This window comes from Nematostella vectensis, chromosome 1 (genome assembly GCF_932526225.1).
Source record: "Nematostella vectensis chromosome 1, jaNemVect1.1, whole genome shotgun sequence".
Taxonomy (NCBI): Eukaryota; Metazoa; Cnidaria; class Anthozoa; order Actiniaria; family Edwardsiidae; genus Nematostella; species Nematostella vectensis.
Genome location: NC_064034.1, coordinates 12622390 through 12642871, shown reverse-complemented (window position 1 = coordinate 12642871; position 20482 = coordinate 12622390). Strand labels below are relative to the sequence as shown.

Genomic DNA, 20482 nt, shown 5'->3' with positions numbered 1-20482 from the left:
CGCATTAAAAAATATCAACAAGGCACACATGTTTTGAGGGGGCGTGGTCTTTTTTCTACAGCCAACGCTTTTTATTAACTTCAAGCGATACTACAGTTATTTCTTCATGAGGGAAGCATCATCAAGTTATCCTCTCCACGACCAAACAAGGTCGTTTACGTACAAAAATGTTAGATTCGACGTCTTAAAGTCCTCTTATCACAATATTTTTCACAGGAACTACAGTAGCAAAATAATCTAATAAAATGCATCTCAGATATCGCGATACCGCAAACCTCAACGTTTGCTTTTGGCGAACACTAGAAGACATCTGTAACACTTAGTACCGGCCCTGCTCGAAAGAGAACTAATAATTTACATTATAAGAGTAACCCAGTTGGTTACCTCTTTAAGATTTACCTTTTTAAGATTTTATGCTGTAGGTTTGAGATAAAATATTTTCAGTTAACAGCAGTTGTAAAAACGGTGCCTAGTCAAGCGACAGAAAAAAAGAAAGGCATTAACTTTCTTTCAGTTATTTTAAGCGTTTAACTTATTTGTCCTCTCCTTCTGCTGCTTTCCTGGCATTCTCAATGTCTTCAAAGGTCGGCATTCCTTCTGGCATGCTAAGAAGAACGTGCTCCTTCTCCAGGATTCGCTCTGCCTCAGCTGAAAACAGAGGAAATAACACGAGTTTAATAAAAAAAAAACACACACTTAACTCTTTAAACGCAAAATTACTTCATGCAACTCTCAAAAGCAACTGTCAAAAGAAAACATTAATGAGTCTTCAGAGACAAAAACAGATTGAACTCGAGTAACCGTGACTTTAAAAATCGAAATTTACGTTCAAGCCCCCAAAAAAGATTCTCCTGAATCGACACTATGATGAAGGAAGAATATTTTGGTCTTTTTCGTTTTACAAGATAAACAGCATTCTACTGTACATTACTTTGTGGTCATTAATGTGGTCCCAATCGAGACTCGATTTTTAGAATATTAGATGATAAAAAAGGGCAATACTAATGTATTATGTCATAATCCTTGGGTGACAATAAAATACTCATTCCTTGGGTTTGCAGATATTGATAACGGTAAGAGCATGAGGTTTTACCGATACACTTATACACTCAGTGTCAGAACCAGGGGTGGTTCCCGGGTTCAACAGAACCAAGTTGAATAATGCCAATCACGCATAAAATATGTTCCCGCATTGCACTGCACAGTCAAACAAAGAATCGATTCCCATCGGCTAATTAAAGGAAGTAATTTGGAAACTTTAAGTATCAGACTTCAATCGTGTATGATGAATTTTATTTGCAAATAAACCGTTGTATAGCTTTGTATGTTCAATTATAAACAATAACAAAAGAGAAGTTGATCAACATTTTTTAAGGGACAGATAACCAAAAGGTTCGGATCGACTTGGAACACTTAGGTATAGCTTGGATTGATCCATTCGAAGAAAAAATTGGGACCCACCATTTGACACTTCAAATAGCTCACCCACATTTTAAGACCAGGTGTCATCGCAAGATTTTGGGGCTCATCATCCACATGAGACAAAAATACCCCTTTCCTAGCAGCCCTGGATTTGCTTCGCAGAACCAAATCATTGGCGACAAAATTAATAATCCAACACCAAGGCAAATTCACAGCACATTACCTCTTATTCTGTCTATCTTGTGTCCATAACAGTAGTCATACTGATAGGCGACAATGAATGATAAAGGAAGAAATGGTACTACTACAGACGGCTTCTTAGTTCTTAAAAACCTGAAAAGCAATTTATAAGTTTGTATAACAAGCCTACAGTATACTGTTGACTATAATGAGAAATAAAATTAAACAAGGAGAAAGGCAACTTTGAGAAACTTCCATCTGGCCAAGAAGGCTACTACAGGTTTACAAAGGACTAGCCACTTTAAACAATAGTATTTACAGTCAATTGGATAGCCAATTCAGTATTTTGCTGCGCCTCTTAGTTACTTAGGTAAAACTATTCAGATTTTGTTAATTGTGAATTTTACTTGTATTTTTTTTGTTATATACATGTCAGTAGTTAAATGGTCAGTCATCTTTGTAAACCATTATGCTCCTGCCTTTATACGTAACATGACTTTTAAGTCATAAAATTTTTGCACACAAAAAAGAGGGACCTGTGTCTGACTTTGGCTGAACAAAGGCTTCAGAACTCCTAAAACCACAATATTTACCATCAATAAAGACAAATGTCAAACATCCATATGCTAGTCTCCTACCCTGCAAACATGCCAAGAGTTGCTAAACTGTAGAATGAGGCAATCCATGTGAACATTTCCCTAGATCCAGCCAACATCATGGACATCTGCTTTTCACGCATCAGATTTTGCATCTGCAGCTGTCTTGCCATCTGTCATGAAAATTATGAATAAATGACTAAAGTAATCAACCCAATGCATACCCAAGAAATAAGCTCCAGCGGTTTAAAAACTACCTAAACTTTTAGCCAATTTCAAGATGGCAGCTAGGAAATTATTTGAAATGCTCTCAGCCATTTTTTTTCTTTTGGTCTGAACCTGTTTTCCTGTTTTTTATTTTTTTAAATTTTTTTTTTATTCAAACTTTAGGTTTTAGCAGAACCTATGGTATTAATGTCGGCACATCTCAATCAGGAGCACATTTTCCCTCTATCTCTGGATACCGTATTACACTTAATTTTCGTGACTCCAAAATTTTGAGATGGCAATATTTTGCAACACTTTATTTTTGCTATTTATTAATTAATATGTACTTTGTATTTACCTGGAGTTTCTGGGAGGCTAGCATGAACTCCTGGTTTTTCTTCATATTTTCATCCATTGTCTCTTTCATAGCTCCTCCTAGAGCAGAACCCATCTGGAAAAGATAATAAAAGGTACAGTAGCGTGGAGGTTAGAAGAAGATAGGCATTCTGTCATTTTGTCCATACAATCTTACCAAAAGGAGAGGGTGAGAGCTGCTGCATCGAGTGCGTTTAGTTAGCAAACGGTAGCAATAATGCAATGCCAGGCTATCTGTGACCATCTTATAGCCCTGACTTAAGTTACGGATCCACCTTGATCCCATGTAACCAATCAAGTAAGGCCCTCCTGACTATGGGCTAGCAATATTGGTATCGCAGCACAGCTCCCCCACCCGACAGGAGCAAAAAATGGCAAAATTTAAATTGTAAGGTTGTGTTAGCTTACATTTTGTTTATATTTTGCCTAGAGGTTCCATACATAATATAAAACAAAATAAGCTTTAGTATTTTTTGGTAGATGATCCATTCTTGAGATATGATTGAGCAAAGTTGCCATAGATCATGAAAAAAGTAGCAATTTCGCCCAAATTGGGCAATTTCAGACAAATCGAGATTCTAACAATTTGCAATATCTCAAGAACGGATCATCATCTACCAAACAATACTAGAGCTTATTTTGGTTTATATTACACAAGGAGCATCTATTCAAAGAATCAATCAAATATAAGCTAAGACGACATTACAATTTGAATGTTGCCATTTTTTGCTCCTGTCCCCCCACCCCACTATTCCCCGAGGGCATATAGAGTGGGGAGGGGACTGCAACAGATGCAGAAAGGCATTGGAACCCCCACAGTCTCTAAATTGCATTTGCCAAATTAAAAACAGATGATAAACAGGATTGAAATTGTGTGATAGAAAAATGGAAGTAGCAGATGCACCTAAAGTCTGTGCAACTAAAGCCTGTGTAAATCTCTGCAGAAGTATGTATTTAATTTTAATTTTATTGTAGTTAACAATAAGACAGCAAAGGCATTTTTTCTATCAGTGTAGCATTAAGATGAACAATTGCTAAAATTTCATTGTTAGTCATTTGACAACCTATTGAAGTCACCTTAAATAGGTTGTGAGGACTTGATGCAGGGGGTGTTGCGCTTTCGCAGCAGGACTTACGTAGTCGTAGGCCCCATTTATACATCCTGTTTCATAAGTTGAATGCCATGTCGAATTGATTTTCTTTGATTTGGCACATAATCAGTTTGACGTCTGAATCAATTGAGTTTGACATAGCAGAATTACATTTGGTTCTGAATTATGCCCTGCTGTACCAGTCGTGTTGCATGGTAAGAGCATGAAACCGATTCAATTATTGAGCTTCTGATTGCCGATTTTTTTATATTTTGTGCAATGGAAACCCAACATTGAGTCAACTTTTACCACTTAAAACTTATTGTGCTGTATAAATCAATGTTAACCCAATTCATACAGCCACTTCAAATAAGGTAGCACTTGGAGAATCCATGTGTTGTAACCCGCAGTGCTTTATGGGTATGAAATAAAAAAGAAAATAAGCGTAACTAAAAACAAAGTCAGGATTAGAAAGTTTTAACATCCTTATTAATGTGCCTCTTAACGTTAACACGGCTGTAAGGGACCAGGTTTCATGCCATTTATATGTTCCCCATGCACAATTGCGGGTTATGATACCCTGATTCTCGGGAGCAACCTTTATTTCCGGCCCTACCAATCTAAAATTCCGATAATCAATCAATAGTATTCGATAATAATCAATATCGATCAATTGATTAATATCAGAAATCAATAGAAATCGATAAAACGTGAAACTGTGTGAGTATCGATTTTTATAAAAAAATATTGAAATTATCAATTATTATTGATTATATTGATAAACATCAATTTCTGTCCATTCCTTTGAAATGTATCACCCTTAACCGGCATAATCTTGAAAATTGTTTGACTGTGTTTCTTCAAATAAAATCAGATAGACAAGGTAAGATAAACAAAGCCAGTCTTCATATCGCTTCAAAAGGGCTCAGCTTTACCATTTGCAAACCACATTCACAATATACAAGATAACAAAAACATTCCATGTAATTCTCGATAAGATATTTCTGAACACTACTCAGCCGTTGGAAAAGCTGATTGGAAAACATGTAAGTACAACCCTACGATGTATAAGTACGAAGTATGTATAATACGATGTACAACGCCCTGTTCACACTTAGTGCTTCTGCCTGCCAAACCTAATCGTGAAATTCTGAAACTGGAATGTCATGGAATCCCTTCATGACAACTTCAAATCTTGAATTATTACTCATATTGAAAGTACTTGAGATGAAATAACATTAACAGATAAAGACAGGCCTAGATGCTAGAAGTACCATTCCCTGTTTATGTGGTAACTGTTGATTACAGATTCAATTTTCCAGCAGTCAGTTTTAAATATAAGAAATCTATAAAACCTGATATTAATCGATAATCAATATGATTGAGTACTCTTGTTTTTGAGTATCGATTATTATCGATTTCCAATGTCAATCAATAATAATCAACTGATTTATATCGATTAACGTTGAGTAATTCGATTAGTTTACGATTATCGATTTTTATCGATTAGTAGGGCCGGGCTTCATTCAATGGGTGTATTTATGTCAATACAACGAGACAATTAGATTCTGCACGTTATGAGCGCGAAGAATGAATGGGGCCGTACGTAGCACCGTGTCGAACTTGATCGAATCAGATTTCGAATTTCCTATGTGCAATATTTAAATTATTAAGTTCAGCACGGCAGGAGCGCAACACATAAATAGGAACGTTTTAGGCATGATATCAAATAAATAGCAAAAAAACTCACAACTGTACAAGGAGGCGAGCCGATGTAGGCTATGTACGCACTCCAGGAGGGTATATATACAAAATGATAATAATGACAATGCGAGAACACAACTTCCTACCTTATAATCTGGGAATAAAACGCTGACTGTAAATGACAAGAAAGAAAAAAAAAGTATTGATTTGTTGTGGTCTAACGCAACACGAGCCCGCGATGAAAATGCGGCACTGTGAGGCCTGGTCACACAGCTAATAAGCCTGGTTACTCAGTAAACAAGATGGCGCCGAGAAAGCGAAAACACGAGGAGACCGGAGACGAAGAAAATAATAACGATGAGGTCGTGGTGGATAAGAAATCGAAAAAGGTAGGATGGAGCTGCACCCTGTATTGTCTGCATCTATCAACCATGCCCATGTTTTTTCTTGGTGCCGATAAAAATTGCCTCGAATTCTTCGTTGTTGTTGGTCTGTGTTGTTACACGTGCTTTATGGATGAACATTGTCATAAAACTCTTTCTTGGATTCGCTTCCTTACACAGCCAAAGTGGACAAATAAACAGAGGGTTCTCATATTTTCTTCACGTGGAATAACGTACAGGTATTTAGCTTATTCTAGTATTTAGTTTTAGAGTCTCGAAGGCTGAAATCGAACACACTAGAGTCAGAAATGGGCATTCCTTGTTAAACAAGCAAATGGCTTTTTTATTACCATTCTCCCTTCATTCACTCAATCTGATTTGTTGAAAAATGGTTTGTTTTCAGAGCAAGACACTTGATGTTGGATCTAAGAGTTCTACTTCCCCACCATAAAGCAGGTAAGATGACGAGTAGAATGTACAGTAGGCAGAATGGGAATAAGCTATGCTTGTATGTGAGTTAAACCTACGACTGTTTATTAATACATCCAAATCTTTTTAATTGTTTTCCATGTTGAAATTTACAGCACTAAAAAGTGCTCAATTAATGTAATACTGGAGGTTAATTTTGTTGCCAGAAATCACCCAAAAGTATATCCATATCAAAGACCGTACTAAAACATTTGTCATCACTGGTTTTCAAGAAATTCCCTCTTTCTGTTATCCTCAAAAAAGCAAATTCAAAATCAATTTTTTCGAGCGAATTCATGAAAGGCGAGCTTCAAAACATTAAGCAACGCACAATGGGGATTGTGAGTAACACCTAGTCCACACTTTGTTATGTCCAGCAAACATCAAAGTATTCAAGTACATATGCAAATTTATCGTCGATCAAGTCTTACTTGAGCTTTCTACAAGTATATAGTGCTCCAACAAAGGATTTTCGCTTTATGGGTTTGTTCAGTCTTTCAAGGACCTTTGAACTTCACCACTCTTTGAAATAAACGATTGAAACCCACATCTTCTCTAAAATTTCTTAGAACCTAAACAGAACCGAATCAGAACCTAAACAGAACCTAATAGAAAGGGGGGTAATTGTTAATAATAAAAAAAAAATCAGAATTACCTATTTTCTGCACAAAATTACAGAGTAGGGCTGTATCTCAAAAAAAAAATTACGGTGATTTTTGCGCTATTTAGCGGATTTAGGCTAAATTTCTATTTCAGTCATCACTAGCGTAAAATATTAAAAAGGCGATTCTACACATACACATAGCTTAATACAATTGAATAAAAATATGGGTAATCGAATTTGGATTTTGTTCATAGGAATAGCAAGCTGGTAGGAACATTTTTTTCTCTATTTATTTTATTATTATTTTTATTTATTTTTTGTTTGAACAGATCAGAAACTGGTCCAAAAAATTATGCAGATCTCATAAGGAAAAAAATCCCCTTCTTTCGGATGATTTGATTTTATTTGATTTTGATTTGATTAAAACTCTCAGGGTTGAAAATTCCTTTGACCACACCCAGTGTGCTATCTCTTAGGGGTAAGAATTGTTGTTAACCAAACCCTTAGTGTTAGGGTTAAATTGGATTTTTGCTGTTGAGCACCCCAGTCTGTTTCCCCCTCCCCCCCCACCCCTGTCTGTCCCTCACCCACCCACCCCCGGGACTCATATGTACTTTCATATGAATGCGATATTATCTTTATTTTCTGTTTGTTATAGAAACAAAGCTTGATAGAAAAGATAAGCTCTTTATTGTAAATGAGGTTAGTAAAAGAAGTGATGAAAATAATATTTGCTACAGTAGCCTTTCCTTCTGATTATATTCTACTGCTTTGTTAGGTGTGTGAGATGAAAAACTGCAACAAGTGCATATTTCTTGAGATGAGAAAAAAGAAAGACCTCTTTATGTGGTAGGTAAAAGTGTTTGGATTTGTTGATTAAAATATGTGAGGATGAATGTAAAATTATTTAACCTTTATTTGTGTCATTTTTGGTCAGGTTATCATGTACTCCTCATGGGCCTTCAGTTAAATTTTTAGTTGAAAATAGTAAGTATACCCTAAATTTAGTGCATGATACAAAAAAATCAAACAAACAAAAAGTTGTTATCTTGAACCTGAATACCGAGTTAGTAAACTACTGTGATGATACTACATAAAACACAGGTTCTGGACTGCAAATAATTCTAGTTAAGACTTGATTTAAAACTTCCAGCTGCATATACATAGTTCTAAACTCTCATAGTTATAAAACTATCTGTTTTATTTCTTCTAGTTCATACCATGGATGAGCTCAAGTTAACAGGAAACTGTCTTAAAGGATCTCGACCTATTCTATCTTTTGATGAAGTGAGTATGATTTTGGATATATTTGATGGATTTAAGTTTTCGTTCACTTACAATGTAGTCCATAATATTTTTCTAAAAAAGAAACAGGGGTTCAGTTTTTTTTTTAAATTTGTTGCAATCTTCTCTTGGTCTACAATCCATAAAAATACAGCACAGATTTGATGTGATGACAAATACAACATTTACACTTGTCAATACATCTGTAAAGCTGGCACTCATCTCAATATTGATAATTATTAGATCATCCGACTGCAGAGATGCGAATCATGTTAACCTCTGTTTTCTACCAAGGTTACTGCAGTCAAATGTTGCAATAATTTTGGGTGTCACTGTAATTTAACTTTGTTTGAATTTCGTTGCAGCATTTTGATAAAACACCACATAATGTGATTCTCAAGGAAATGTTTATACAAGTAAGTCATATGCAGCTTGGATTGAAACATAATCTGTAACTGATACGTGTATTTCAATGTCGTTTTATGTTGTCCTATACTAATTCCATTTATGCATGGCTATTAGATATTTGGAACACCACTTAATCACCCAAAGAGCAAGCCATTTGTTGATCGAGTCATGACCTTCTCCATACAAGACAATAGAATATGGGTTAGAAATTTCCAGGTAAATAGTGGAACACAAGAGGCAATGCATGTGGTACATGAGGGGATCTAAGGGTGGGCCAATTGTTATTGCTGTAACTTGCACTATATATAATGTACACTTAATATGAAACAATGCTCATCTTTTAGGCCTAATTGTGATAATTACAGTACAGTAGATTGATTGTTGTTCATTTACAGATTGTAGAAGAGGATGGCACGATGTTAGAGATTGGTGAGTTGCAAATTTTAGTAAATACTCCAACTACACTCTGTTAAATCCAAACTAGTTCTTTCTGAAAGCTTTCATAGTTTACTGTAAAGATTTCTTCTCATTTGACACAAAAATGTTGACTTGTGTGCTATATTTGTAAGGTCCAAGATTTGTCCTGAACCCAATCCGGATATTTGAAGGCAGCTTTGGTGGACCTACCCTTTACGAAAATCCTTATTACCAGTCCCCTAATGAGGTATGTCTACTACTAGGAACTATGGGTTAGGTTTAGTTATATAACCCCTTCTTTTTACCTGGAGTTAACTGTTAATTTCGCTGGGGAGGGGAATGGGGGGACCAGCCCCCTGCTTGGGTATAGGGATACCACCGAGGGTGTGTAACCCTGGCCTGTTTTAGCACAAAATTTCTGAAATATCAACGTTTGTTTTGCAAGAAATAATAATCATCCACGAATTATGTCTGATAATTTATTGATGATATCTCATTCAAGATATCTCAGTTACTCGCTTGAATAAGCCGATGGGAATGTGCTTTGTGTGACGCTGTATTGTGCGGGACCGTAAAAGGGCGCCGTGATCGCCCTTCTTTAAATGATGTGTCAATTTCCTCAGTACCGCCGCATTGTTCGCCGCAAGGCTGCCTTCCGCTACCTGGATCGCGTGGACGCCAAGCAGTCCCTAGAAGCTCGCCGAGAGGCCAACAAGGATCTTCCACGTGATGCTGACGACGTGGATGACGTGTTCTACACTATCACCCAATCAGACCTCGACAAAGCACGCAGCAACAAGCAGAAAAGCCAACATCTTTAAGAACATGACAAACCATTCAAAACAAATCTAATTGGGAAAATGCTAATGACAAAAATATGATGTTTTTAGCAAATGAACTATACACTTATTGCGGATATTATCATAAGGCCTAGTTAACGGGACAGAATGACGAGTTATACTGTAGTGGATGGCTGTGTATCGATTTACTTTGATATGTTACACTCTTTTTTTTATAAGAATCTTTTTTATAAGAACGTCCAGCCTGGGATTTCGCCAAAATTTAAGAACATGCCGAAGCTCAGATAGCAGCAACATATTTTTTTTATTAGAGTGATATCGCTCTAAAAGTGAAGAATCAAATTGTGCTTATACTAGCGACTTAAAATACTATTGTTATTGATCATTTGTGTAGTTCTGTTTTGATTTCAGGTAACTGAAATTTAAGAACATCGATAAGAACGTTTTCAGCCTTAAAATGCTCGAAAAATAAGAAGGGCTCAGCCTCAACTGAAAATTAGACGTTCTTATAAAAAAATAGTGTACTCGTTTTATAGAATCTCTGATCACCATGAATAAAAGGGTGGCAAGCTTCGACGAGCTTGCTTTTACCTTGTTCTTGTTTTGTTCACATTCAATAAATTGTGAAAATAATATAATTTTGGAGAGCAGAAGGAGGGAACCTTTACAAAAGAATTGTTTTTTTTTAATGCATAACATTCGTTTATTGTTTGGCTGACTTTTCTATGATCCTTGGTTTATCGACCATCTTGTGTATTGCTTTTATTTTTCCGTGCATAGTACAAACATTCCCTCTTTTCTGTAGTTCTTGTTCTTATGGTTTTTACACAAAAAAGGGTGTAATGGCAAAACCGTAACATTGGGAGGGGCTCGAGCCACCCGCCCCCTGTATTTTCACGAATAAAAACAAATGTGAGGGGGGGGGGGGTGCATTAGAAACTAGTCGCGATTTAGTGGTATAACAAAAAGAGATATCAGACAAACTGCAGAAAAACAACATCTACGGCAAGCCATAAATCAACACAAGGGTGAAAAAGTATGGTGTAGGCCTCTGTGAAAGGGTCGTGTTGCAGCTCTCAGAAGATTTAGGGTGTATCCGAGAAAAAAATAGGCTTTTCTCTTAAATGGTAATTTTAAGGCTCCTGATGTATTGTTTAGGGTAGCAATTTTTGGTCGTGCTGGTGCTTTTCGAATTTTCCGACGAGCATCTTTATCACTTTTACCTTGAAGAATTCCCCCCGGGAGGCAATCAACGTGGGGCGCTCTAAAGAAATCGTATGTCTACCCGGGAGGCAATCAAAGTGGGGCGCTCTAAAGAAATCGTATACCTAGGTAGGGTGGCTCTGCAGCCAATATAGAAAATTATAAAAAAATAGGCTTTTCTCTTAAATGGTAATTTTAAGGCTCCTGATGTATTGTTTAGGGTAGCAATTTTTGGTCGTGCTGGTGCTTTTCGAATTTTCCGACGAGCATCTTTATCACTTTTACCTTGAAGAATTCCCCCCGGGAGGCAATCAAAGTGGGGCGCTCTAAAGAAATCGTATACCTAGGTAGGGTGGCCCTGCAGCCAATATAGAAAATTATGTTCACTCCATGTGTAAGGGAACTCCACAACTAGACAAATGGTCAACAGAGTAATCGTGGAGGTTACTAATAGCCCTGTGTTGAAACAAGCTAAATGACTCCCTCGATTATAAGAAGCAAAATTGCTCAAATGCACTGACTCGGAGGCCGTTACCTGGTTATCTTACTTGACCTTACTCAATTCAGGAAGATTGTGTGACCAGAGACGTCTGCATGTGACGTCAGGTGGCGTGAGGTATCGTGTGGTTTTGTGCAATATGCTAATGTCGCTGGATGGGTTCCATCTCTCATTGTGCCGCAGTGTTTCTGAGGTGAGCATTCGACGAAAGGCCCCTTAACTTGTAACGATAAAACAAACATCCGCTCACACAAGAAAGTTTATCGCGATTCTCATTAGCTTTGGTGAGAATGGCTTGTAGCATCATCTCTACATTTCTTCTCTTTGCTCTTGCAAGAGTGACGCTGGAAGGGGTTGAAAGCAGAGGTGAGTGCGGTGATCTGGATATGAAGAATCTTGCATCTCTGACCCTATCTAACAATAACAACACAAGCGATTCAGTCGGACTGTTCGTACAAATTGCTACAACAAACAATACATAAGCTCTTAAATCCAATAGGCAGTTGAGAATATCGGTCATGGACATTTAAACAATTCTTCAGCCAAAAGGTAGAGCCAAGATTCGCTGATCCATGCGTTGATGTGTTGCTCTGGGATGGGGGAAGGTGTCAGGAGGGCGTGTCATTAACGTCAAACAAAACGCGCGCGACACAACCAAACACCGAGAAGGAAATCTACGAAAGCCCTTGCTATATAGATAACACGCAGGCCATGCCAGCAATGTAGTCTTGCTATGAATTGCGTTTGCTATGAGCGCGCAGCCCCCGTTGGTAGCCTTATCAATGCTTAGCACGCTTTAAAAAGGTTAAGATCGTACGACCCAGGAATTTGCCACCCAGTATGATGGGGTTATTTAGCTCTTAGCGCTTTTTATACTGCAAATGCGTTGCAATTCCTTTTGTTTCTCTTTGCACATGTGCTCCACAATTGCACAATATATTACATCGCAATGTTGATTAGTCTTGTATTTAAAAGTTGGCTGCCAGTATGCGGACATTCTGTTATCTACCTGTTTACCCCATATCCCAAGATGCCATTACACATTTGACTTCCATACCAAATAGCATTTACTTTTTCGATCGCGCATAGAATGGACGAATGCAGTAGCGCGGCTTATTCCGACGGAATAAGGAAAGCGAGGATCTAAGAAAGAAATAAAAACCTAGGATAAATATTAGTTCACAGTGAAGCATGTTTGCTGGGGCGGTTTCTGCAAAGAGGATTACGACCTGGAGCAATAGGATTCGCTATGCGTACGTGCGTTCCTGGCGTTCAAAGGATTTGTACCCTGCACTCTTCCTTCTAGCGAAGGTTTGACATCTTCTCCGCAGGAAAAATATTTAAAGGACTCGCGTTACTAGTTAAATAATCCTAGCGTTTTAAGAAATCTTATCATGCTTTTTTATAGACGGTTTTGCAGTTTACACGTACACTTTTTTGGTATACGCTTGATAAGAATACTTTATATGTTTAGGATAGGCGTCCGAATCCTATTCACTGATCACACGTCATCAGGTCGTAGAATTATACTGAAACAACAGGATTATATCCCCATCACGGTGTCATATGAACACGTTTTTTTATACCAGATCGTACCAGAAGTATCTGGGTTTCAAAAGCTTGTTGTGCAAAACGTACGTATACAAAAATGAATTCTTCTCTCTAGAGAAAATAAGATTCACATAATCGGAGCAAAGGGAAAGCGTTATAGTCCATTTTTTTAGTAGTAGGCCATTGCTCGCGCTTTTTTTTAGCCGTGCTTGTTTTGCATGTTTCGACGTGCTTGTTTTGCATGTTTCGACGCGTAAACCTTCGAAAATTAAACACAGAGGCTCTTTTTTAATTCGCAAATCAAGGGAAAAGGTAGGGGAATGCGAAGACAGTTTCTTACAACTAGTGACACGCAGAGAAACCAGACTAAAAGTAGGCACATTGCTCGACATGAAAAATAGGGGTCTCGTTGTTGATTTAGTGTTCAAATATTTCAAAAGAATGCGCTTTTCTTGCACCAAACGAAACGCATTTGGTTGCCAGAAAGACCGCGTATGTAACTTATAACGTAGATAGATAACAGTGAAATTGATATAATGACATTTTTTTACCTTTTGTATGTCTGATAGGAATTTCGTTCAAATGTGCCAGCGGTATGTTTCAATGCCATAATCAACGCTGTATTCAAAGTAGCTGGAGATGTGACGACCGGGACGACTGCGGAGACAACTCAGACGAGAAAAATTGTAGTAAGTTGAACGATGAGAAAAAATTGTCGTAAGTCGAATGATGAGATGGATTGTCGTAAGTCGAATGACTATATGAATTGTCGTAAGTCGAATGACGAGACAAATTGATGTAAATCAAATGCCGAGACAAGGTGTCGTAAGTCGAATGACTAGACAAATTGTCGTAAGTCGAATGCCGATACAAAGTATCGTAAGTCGAATAGCTTGTGGACCGGGCTTAAAGTAAAATGGGCCGATGAGAGGTCAGGCAGTTCTTTCGCATGTCATACCCTCGCCCTGTCTTCGTTCTTGGGTGTTGGCAGAAAGAATTTCTCAAGTGCGCAAAAGTATATCGCATTGTGTATGCGCCAAGACAAACTTGGACATGTTTGTTGTGTTCCCCTCACAGCTAGGATGACCTGCGACCCATCTCAACACACTTGTAACAATGGCCAATGCATTAAAGCATCCTGGCTTTGCGACGGAGCCAGCGATTGCCAGGACAACAGTGACGAAATGAACTGTCGTAAGTAGGCCTTTCTCGATTATGCTAGCATTTTTTTCGGCATTTATTTGGCAAAACGATAACTTTTTTTTCTTGTAAAAGAATTGCTAGCATTTTATGTCATTTTTCATGACTGTGACTTTATCTATTCTTTCTATTCTTGAAAATCACTTAGCATTAAAGTCTGGGCTATTTTTCACGTTCCGTCTCTGGTCCTGGCCTTATTAGGACCTTATTTGGTCCTGGCCTTAATATGGTCTTCTGGGACATCACCTTGCTCGGGGTTGCATTTTTAGCTTATTTGTTTGTATGAGTAAATAGCCGATGGCTGATATATTTGCAAACTAGTAACCGATGGTTCATCGATTTGAAGCTTCCCGCAGCCCTCACACTTGCGCCTGGTCGGAATTCACGTGCGCGAACGGCGCATGTGTGCCAGATTCATTCAAATGTGACGGCGAAAATGATTGCGCAGACGGCAGTGATGAGAAGAATTGTGGTAAGGCTTTCTAGGTCCAGTTAAAATGGTGGTTGTCAGTGCGTTCCCCTCCCCTCCCCATCCCACTATCCTCCCCTTCCTCCTACGATAACTGCTCGTTTCAGCACGTTATACCAGGAACGTGTGCTAATGAAAATGCCGTGGGTGCGTAGCTCAAAATCGCTATAATTGTACCCTATTGAATGCATTTTTTTCCACTCCTGACAAGAAAAATCCCACTTTATATCCGCTCCCTGCTCCTCCTATCATCCTTCCCCCCCTCTTGCTTCCAATTGCATTTCATCCCCGGGGGGTGACGGGTAAGGGATATGATTCAACATTGTCGAATGACCATTAGCTCCTTACCCTTTGTTTCTATACAATGGCAAACGTGCAAATGGCCAAAATCCAGTAATCCTTCGCAATGCTTTGTTTTTGCAAAAGACATTGAAAACCCGTTAAAAAAAAAACTGAAAAACCGTTGAAAAACTGTTAAAAAAACTGGTGAAAAACTGTTGGGAAACTGTTGAAACACTGTTGTTTAAAGGGTTTGACGCTGTTATTTATTTTCTCACTAGCGCACACGTGCTCTGCAACCGAATTCCGCTGTAATAACGGGCGCTGCATCACCAGAGCCTTTCGATGTGATGGCGAAGATGATTGCCTTGACAACAGCGATGAGCAAGGGTGCTGTGAGTATGCCATAAACATGCCCTCCCCTCCCCCCTCTTCTAGCCTTTAGATATGGTGCTTTGCTGTTCTCACCATCGAAAGTTTTGCTCATTCACAGCCCGCAAAGTTTGCCGGGATGATCAGTTCCAGTGCGGCACCAGTAGAAAATGTATCCGAAAGAGCAAGATCTGCGACGGAAAATCAGATTGTTCAGGAGGAGAAGACGAAAAGAACTGTGGTAAATTGAACAATCAAATTTGTACTTTTAAATATTACAAATTTTACGCAGAGAGCGCGCGGAGATGTTTAAATGATGAGCTGTCTATGTCAGCAAACGAGAGCGAAGCTGACAAGATATACCAGGAAATGTTTCATTCTAATTTTTATTGACTACACTCACGTTGTTTTTTTGTGATCCTGCAGTGAAACCCCAAATGCCCCCACCGACCCCTCCCTTGAAGCCAAAGTGCAGGATTAGCCAACGACGATGTGATAACGGTAGTGGTTGTGTGGACAGAATGAAAATTTGTGATGGGATGCGAGACTGCGCTGATGGCAGCGATGAAAGAGGATGCGGTGAGGACAATCCCCCTTTCCAAGATGCCCTGGCGTGAAACATCACTCACTGTGCCGTGATAAATTGTTGCGTGACATTAAAATGACACCAAAGGTTCTGCTGTCGCACATATAAAAATGTGATGCAGTTCATTTATCTCTACGCGGGTTCCTACTACAAAAAAAGTCGTCACTATTAAGACCCCGTGGGCAGAGTCGAATTCAAGTTTTTGGTGTATCCTATGTCGTACTGAGTAGAGTTTCCAGTCAGGCCAAAATAATTCTAGGGGACAGACCATTTTTTTTCCTAGTTTTGGTGCTCGATTTTTTTACCCGAAGGATGTTGCGATTTTTTTCTGCCAATCAGATCAATTACTTGCTCGTTTTCTTAGGGCCTGAGCCTTGCTCGAATTTTTTTTTCTGGGGGGGGGGGGGGAGAGAACAACAACTCCCCCTTTCAAATATCAAATGTTTCCTAAGGCACGACTGATTATGTGGTTTCAGGTACAGTCAGCTGCACGCATTTCGAGTTCTCTTGTAAAAACCAGGCCTGCATTCCGATGGTCCAGCGGTGCGATGGTGTGGACAACTGCGGGGATAACAGTGATGAGATGTCTTGTTGTGAGTTTAGATTATAGTATGCGAGGCAACACATATAAGTGTAGAATAGACTGAAAAAAAAAACAGAAAGACAGAGAGACACTGACAGACAGGACAGAGATAAAGAGAGGAAAAAGAGAGATAGACGGACGGACGGACAGACAGACACATAGTTCTTACTTGGCATGATACTTTGTTCAACAGCTAGCGATAAGATTTGCGATCTGTCATTGAATCACAAGTGCAGGAATGGTCGTTGCGTGGTGAAGGGCTGGGTTTGTGATGGCTTTGATGACTGCGGAGATAACAGTGATGAGGAGAAGTGTTAGAACAGTGAGTAAGGGCCTTCTCAACTGTATTTCTTTTAGAAAATTTATTGAAATACAAAAATGTCTAGAAATGAGTTTTCCATTTGGATGAAACATGTCCCTATCCATCTCAACTGCTTTATTGATTTTGTAATAAAACTACAGAGGAGAAATTGGAATCCAAGGGAGGGCATCCTTATTCGGGATGCCTTCCCACCTAAACACGCTCATTTGGTTCACATTTCATCGATGGAATTCCCTTCAAAGATATTGTGTCTGTGAAAGCAGTCAGACACAAGTGTGATCAGAAAATTACCCTTCCTGCCATTGTCATTGGATCCAACTCCCTTACAGCTAAATGGTTGATCCGCCCAAGAATTAAAGCTTCCATTGACGATTTCTTATCAAATTGAATAACACTGACTAAGTAATTTAAGTGTGGTAAGAGTATTTAGATGTAGGGACCTCCTGGGAACCGTTTTGGAGAGTTCTTTTAAGGGGACGCATGTTATAAGCAACCTAAACTGGCTCTCCTTTTACTCTTTCTTCTTTCTTTTATCAGAACCAAAGCTGTGAAAGCATCTGTGAGGATAAAGAAAAGATATTAGATAGCAAGCGGAAGAGGAGATTGAAAATTACTCATTTTCGAGATGCGCCTCATTTAAATAGGATGCTACCATTAATATACACCTTATAAACAGTACAGAGCTATCAGAACTAAAATGATTGTAGAAGTTGGTGCCACTTTACTCATTTAGAATAGTCTTTACCGACCTTTTTGTCGGGTTCATGTGACAGTAATGACATGGACACTGCGCCACGAAGCCATTCGGAACCATACGCAGTAACCGCTATAGGGACTAGGGGGTCCGTGCCTCCCCCAATTTTTTTTCCAAAATTACAAGGAATTCAAGTAGGGTCGTGACTGTGCCCCATTAGTATCTTAACGTCCCTTGATTATACCCGCCAGTCTACCTTCGTCTGTTACGGCCCTGATAGCGTGCGTCAAATATAAACGTTTTAAAATAGCCATTTTTATTGGGTTTGCAATTAGGACTAAAGAAAAAAAAAATAGCTTACATGTGATATCATTCTTGATTGCTTTACCTGTGACTTCATTTTATCAATATATATATTATTAATATTTTTGATCAATATATTTTTTAATAAGTGCTGGAATGGATTTAAGCGTTCGTTATACTAGTTCACGTAGCTGTAATAGTAATTGCTGAATTCCGACAGCTGAAAACAGCAGCTAGCGCTCCGCCTGATCCCCGATGCTAATAAACTGAGCGTCACTTTACCCCGTCGCTGTGTCGCGCGCCTGACTGCGCAAAACTCGATGAGTTCAATAGAAGCACTTGTAACATGATGCTACTCCAGAACGGTTGACAAGTGAGTGTGAAAGTATCAATGAAAAATATTAAACAAAGCAAGTCGAGTAGTAGTTATTGATCCCAATTCCGTCATGCTCTCACTTTGCTCTATCTAGAGAAAGGCCTGGAAAAGGCCACGAAGAAAATAAATAGCGAATGAGCCATAGTATGTATATCTCAGTGTTAATATCGCTCGACCCTTTGGCACCTGTTCCTAGCATCAAGCGGCTCATGGAGTCTCGCCTACCTCCTTTAATCTACTACCTGGAGAAGGGGAATGGAGAATTTTCTGTTTTAATAGATTATCAGACAGTATTTGCATACGATGTGCAGTTCTTTATGTAAAGCGTGTACTTATATAATTTAAAAAATCTGGATAAAACGGCTGTCTTTCCCTTTTCGCACCAAAAGCACATGCATAGAAAAAGTGGAAAACAACCGCTTTAGTCAAAGAGAGCTTGCTTTATTCCAATGTTTGAGAAGTGAAAATACCTTAATGCGAGCAAGCGCAATAAACAAGAGGCAAAATTTCTGCGTACGAATTCGTTTAAATACTGTTCTTTTTTGCTGCTCCGAGCGAAGTTGAGCCGATAAACCGGCGATGGCATGCGTCGGATTCACTTGCTCCCAGACCTCTGCTGTCTTGTTCGACCGAGAGGCGTCGGTACGACGAAAATGGCGTCGGTATTCACCATGCCAAAACTCAATTATCGTGTCAGAATTGATGATACCTATATATCTCATATATTTGTTTATGTTTAATGGTGACCATGGGAACATTTCTGAGCACAAGAAATTGATCTTGATTTTTATTTTCAATTCATTTTAGTATATTTTGTGTGTATTGTTTTAAAATTTAAATATTTGGTTCTTTAATATATTAATGAAAGTCGTACGATCTCGACATGGTTCGATGTTGTTATGATGTAGACTTGTAGACGTTACTAGAAATGCAAGGCTCATAATAGCGGGGGGGGGGGGGGGGGGAGGGGGAAACAGAATATGAAAAAGGTGGAAAAATGCGTGTAAAAAGAGGCAATGGATACTAAAAACTGTTAAAAAGTAACACGAACCAACCTTTAAGAAAAAATCGTTTTGGAGCTCTTATTTACGATAATTAAAATGATATCCAAATTTAGGTATAATAAACTTGACGGTTTTGGCAGCCACTTTGACAAGTAAGCAAGGATTTATTATTGTTTATAATTTATATAACACTCATCAAAATCCAAGAAAAATAATCAAACAATAATTATATATGCATACTTTTAAAAAGCATCGCTTGTGTCAATCGATTTCACATGACAGACAGCATACATTTCCTTTTTTATAGCGTTTTGATAGCAGTTTTGTTAGCAGTTTATTACTAATATAGGTAAATGGATTTCAAAAGCTTTGTTGTTCCGTTCTACCTTATCATGAAACACCATTTCGAGCTTGAACGAGAGCCGAAAACACCATAAAATATGCCTGGCGCCTTGCGATTGGTTAGGTATGGCGCGTTGTGGTGGCCTGATAAGGCTTGGCGACTGAGCAAACATTCGACAGTAGAGATAGATGATCACGCGATGCTGGACACGAGAGACCAAGAATATTTCTTTTATTGACATCTCTGATAGCTGACTGTCTCGTGAAAAAAAATATGTGGGAAAATGTCAAAGGGTTTCGTTTCGACTCGTCTTTTCAGCAATGAAACAAAATAAACTTAGCTTTCGCGGATAAGTTTTACTTCCTGACTAAGATCTATACCTTACTGAAGAGTTCAAGCGAAAGTAAAATAATGGAGACAGTATGTTCCGTGATATTTTTAGGATAACTTATATGGTAATTCTGTGGTTGAAATCCGGGTGTGCCGGTAAAACATTTGCTTAGCTTGAATTAATAAAACGATAAGCTGAACATTAGATTTCCCTTAGTCTCATGGAATGTTAATGTCGACCCCTGACCTTCATAATTTATCATAATTTATCAGTATCGTTTGATTTTTTTTTTCTCTGTTACAACAAGCCAAATGGAAGAACGCCACGCTGCTAGTGCCAATCTCACAAGGGACAGCTCGACCGGAAGTAAATTGCATATGACGTCAGGTGGCGTGATGCCTCGTGTGGTACGAGCCGATATGCTAATG

The 20482-nt window shown here is 38.6% G+C and overlaps 3 protein-coding genes and 2 long non-coding RNA genes across 8 annotated transcripts; 2 read left to right on the top strand and 3 right to left on the bottom strand.

Annotated features, from left to right (window-relative positions):
- Positions 1 to 31: 31 nt before the first annotated feature.
- LOC5515896 (plasminogen receptor (KT)) lies at positions 32 to 5821 on the bottom strand. 3 transcript variants are annotated; one of them, XM_001636014.3, is made up of 5 exons: positions 5722 to 5821; positions 2764 to 2856; positions 2241 to 2371; positions 1646 to 1755; positions 32 to 648 (listed from the first exon to the last, which is right to left on the bottom strand). In XM_001636014.3, exons 2-5 carry the CDS (start codon positions 2854 to 2856, stop codon positions 533 to 535), a joined length of 450 nt encoding a protein of 149 aa, XP_001636064.2. In that variant the 5' UTR covers positions 5722 to 5821; the 3' UTR covers positions 32 to 532. The 3 variants fall into 3 exon arrangements, with proteins under 3 accessions (XP_001636064.2, XP_032241584.2, XP_048587718.1); XM_032385693.2 differs by lacking the exon at positions 5722 to 5821 and adding an exon at positions 3858 to 4253; XM_048731761.1 differs by lacking the exon at positions 5722 to 5821 and adding an exon at positions 3917 to 3940.
- A 4-nt stretch (positions 5822 to 5825) lies between these two features.
- On the top strand, positions 5826 to 10324 carry LOC5515951 (ribosome biogenesis protein BRX1 homolog). The gene is made up of 12 exons (XM_001635949.3): positions 5826 to 5964; positions 6139 to 6197; positions 6362 to 6414; positions 7689 to 7732; positions 7809 to 7879; positions 7968 to 8017; positions 8244 to 8317; positions 8680 to 8730; positions 8837 to 8938; positions 9118 to 9151; positions 9292 to 9386; positions 9763 to 10324. The coding sequence occupies exons 1-12, from the start codon at positions 5878 to 5880 to the stop codon at positions 9958 to 9960; spliced, it is 918 nt and encodes a 305-aa protein (XP_001635999.3). The 5' UTR covers positions 5826 to 5877; the 3' UTR covers positions 9961 to 10324.
- Positions 10325 to 11335: 1011 nt separating this feature from the next.
- On the bottom strand, positions 11336 to 13857 carry LOC125570265. Its single transcript, XR_007312619.1, has 3 exons — positions 13744 to 13857; positions 12651 to 12784; positions 11336 to 12055 (listed from the first exon to the last, which is right to left on the bottom strand). It is a non-coding gene; the product is annotated as an uncharacterized LOC125570265 (long non-coding RNA).
- On the top strand, positions 11779 to 18419 carry LOC125556802 (very low-density lipoprotein receptor-like). 2 transcript variants are annotated; one of them, XM_048731715.1, is made up of 11 exons: positions 11876 to 12007; positions 13231 to 13275; positions 13762 to 13881; positions 14270 to 14386; positions 14739 to 14864; positions 15422 to 15535; positions 15634 to 15753; positions 15939 to 16091; positions 16575 to 16691; positions 16875 to 17003; positions 17541 to 18419. In XM_048731715.1, the coding sequence occupies exons 1-10, from the start codon at positions 11932 to 11934 to the stop codon at positions 16997 to 16999; spliced, it is 1113 nt and encodes a 370-aa protein (XP_048587672.1). In that variant the 5' UTR covers positions 11876 to 11931; the 3' UTR covers positions 17000 to 17003; positions 17541 to 18419. The 2 variants fall into 2 exon arrangements, with proteins under 2 accessions (XP_048587675.1, XP_048587672.1); XM_048731718.1 differs by lacking the exon at positions 13231 to 13275 and having other exon boundaries at positions 11779 to 12007.
- LOC125570263 lies at positions 16500 to 20405 on the bottom strand. The gene is made up of 2 exons (XR_007312618.1): positions 20301 to 20405; positions 16500 to 18618 (listed from the first exon to the last, which is right to left on the bottom strand). It is a non-coding gene; the product is annotated as an uncharacterized LOC125570263 (long non-coding RNA).
- Positions 20406 to 20482: the final 77 nt, after the last annotated feature.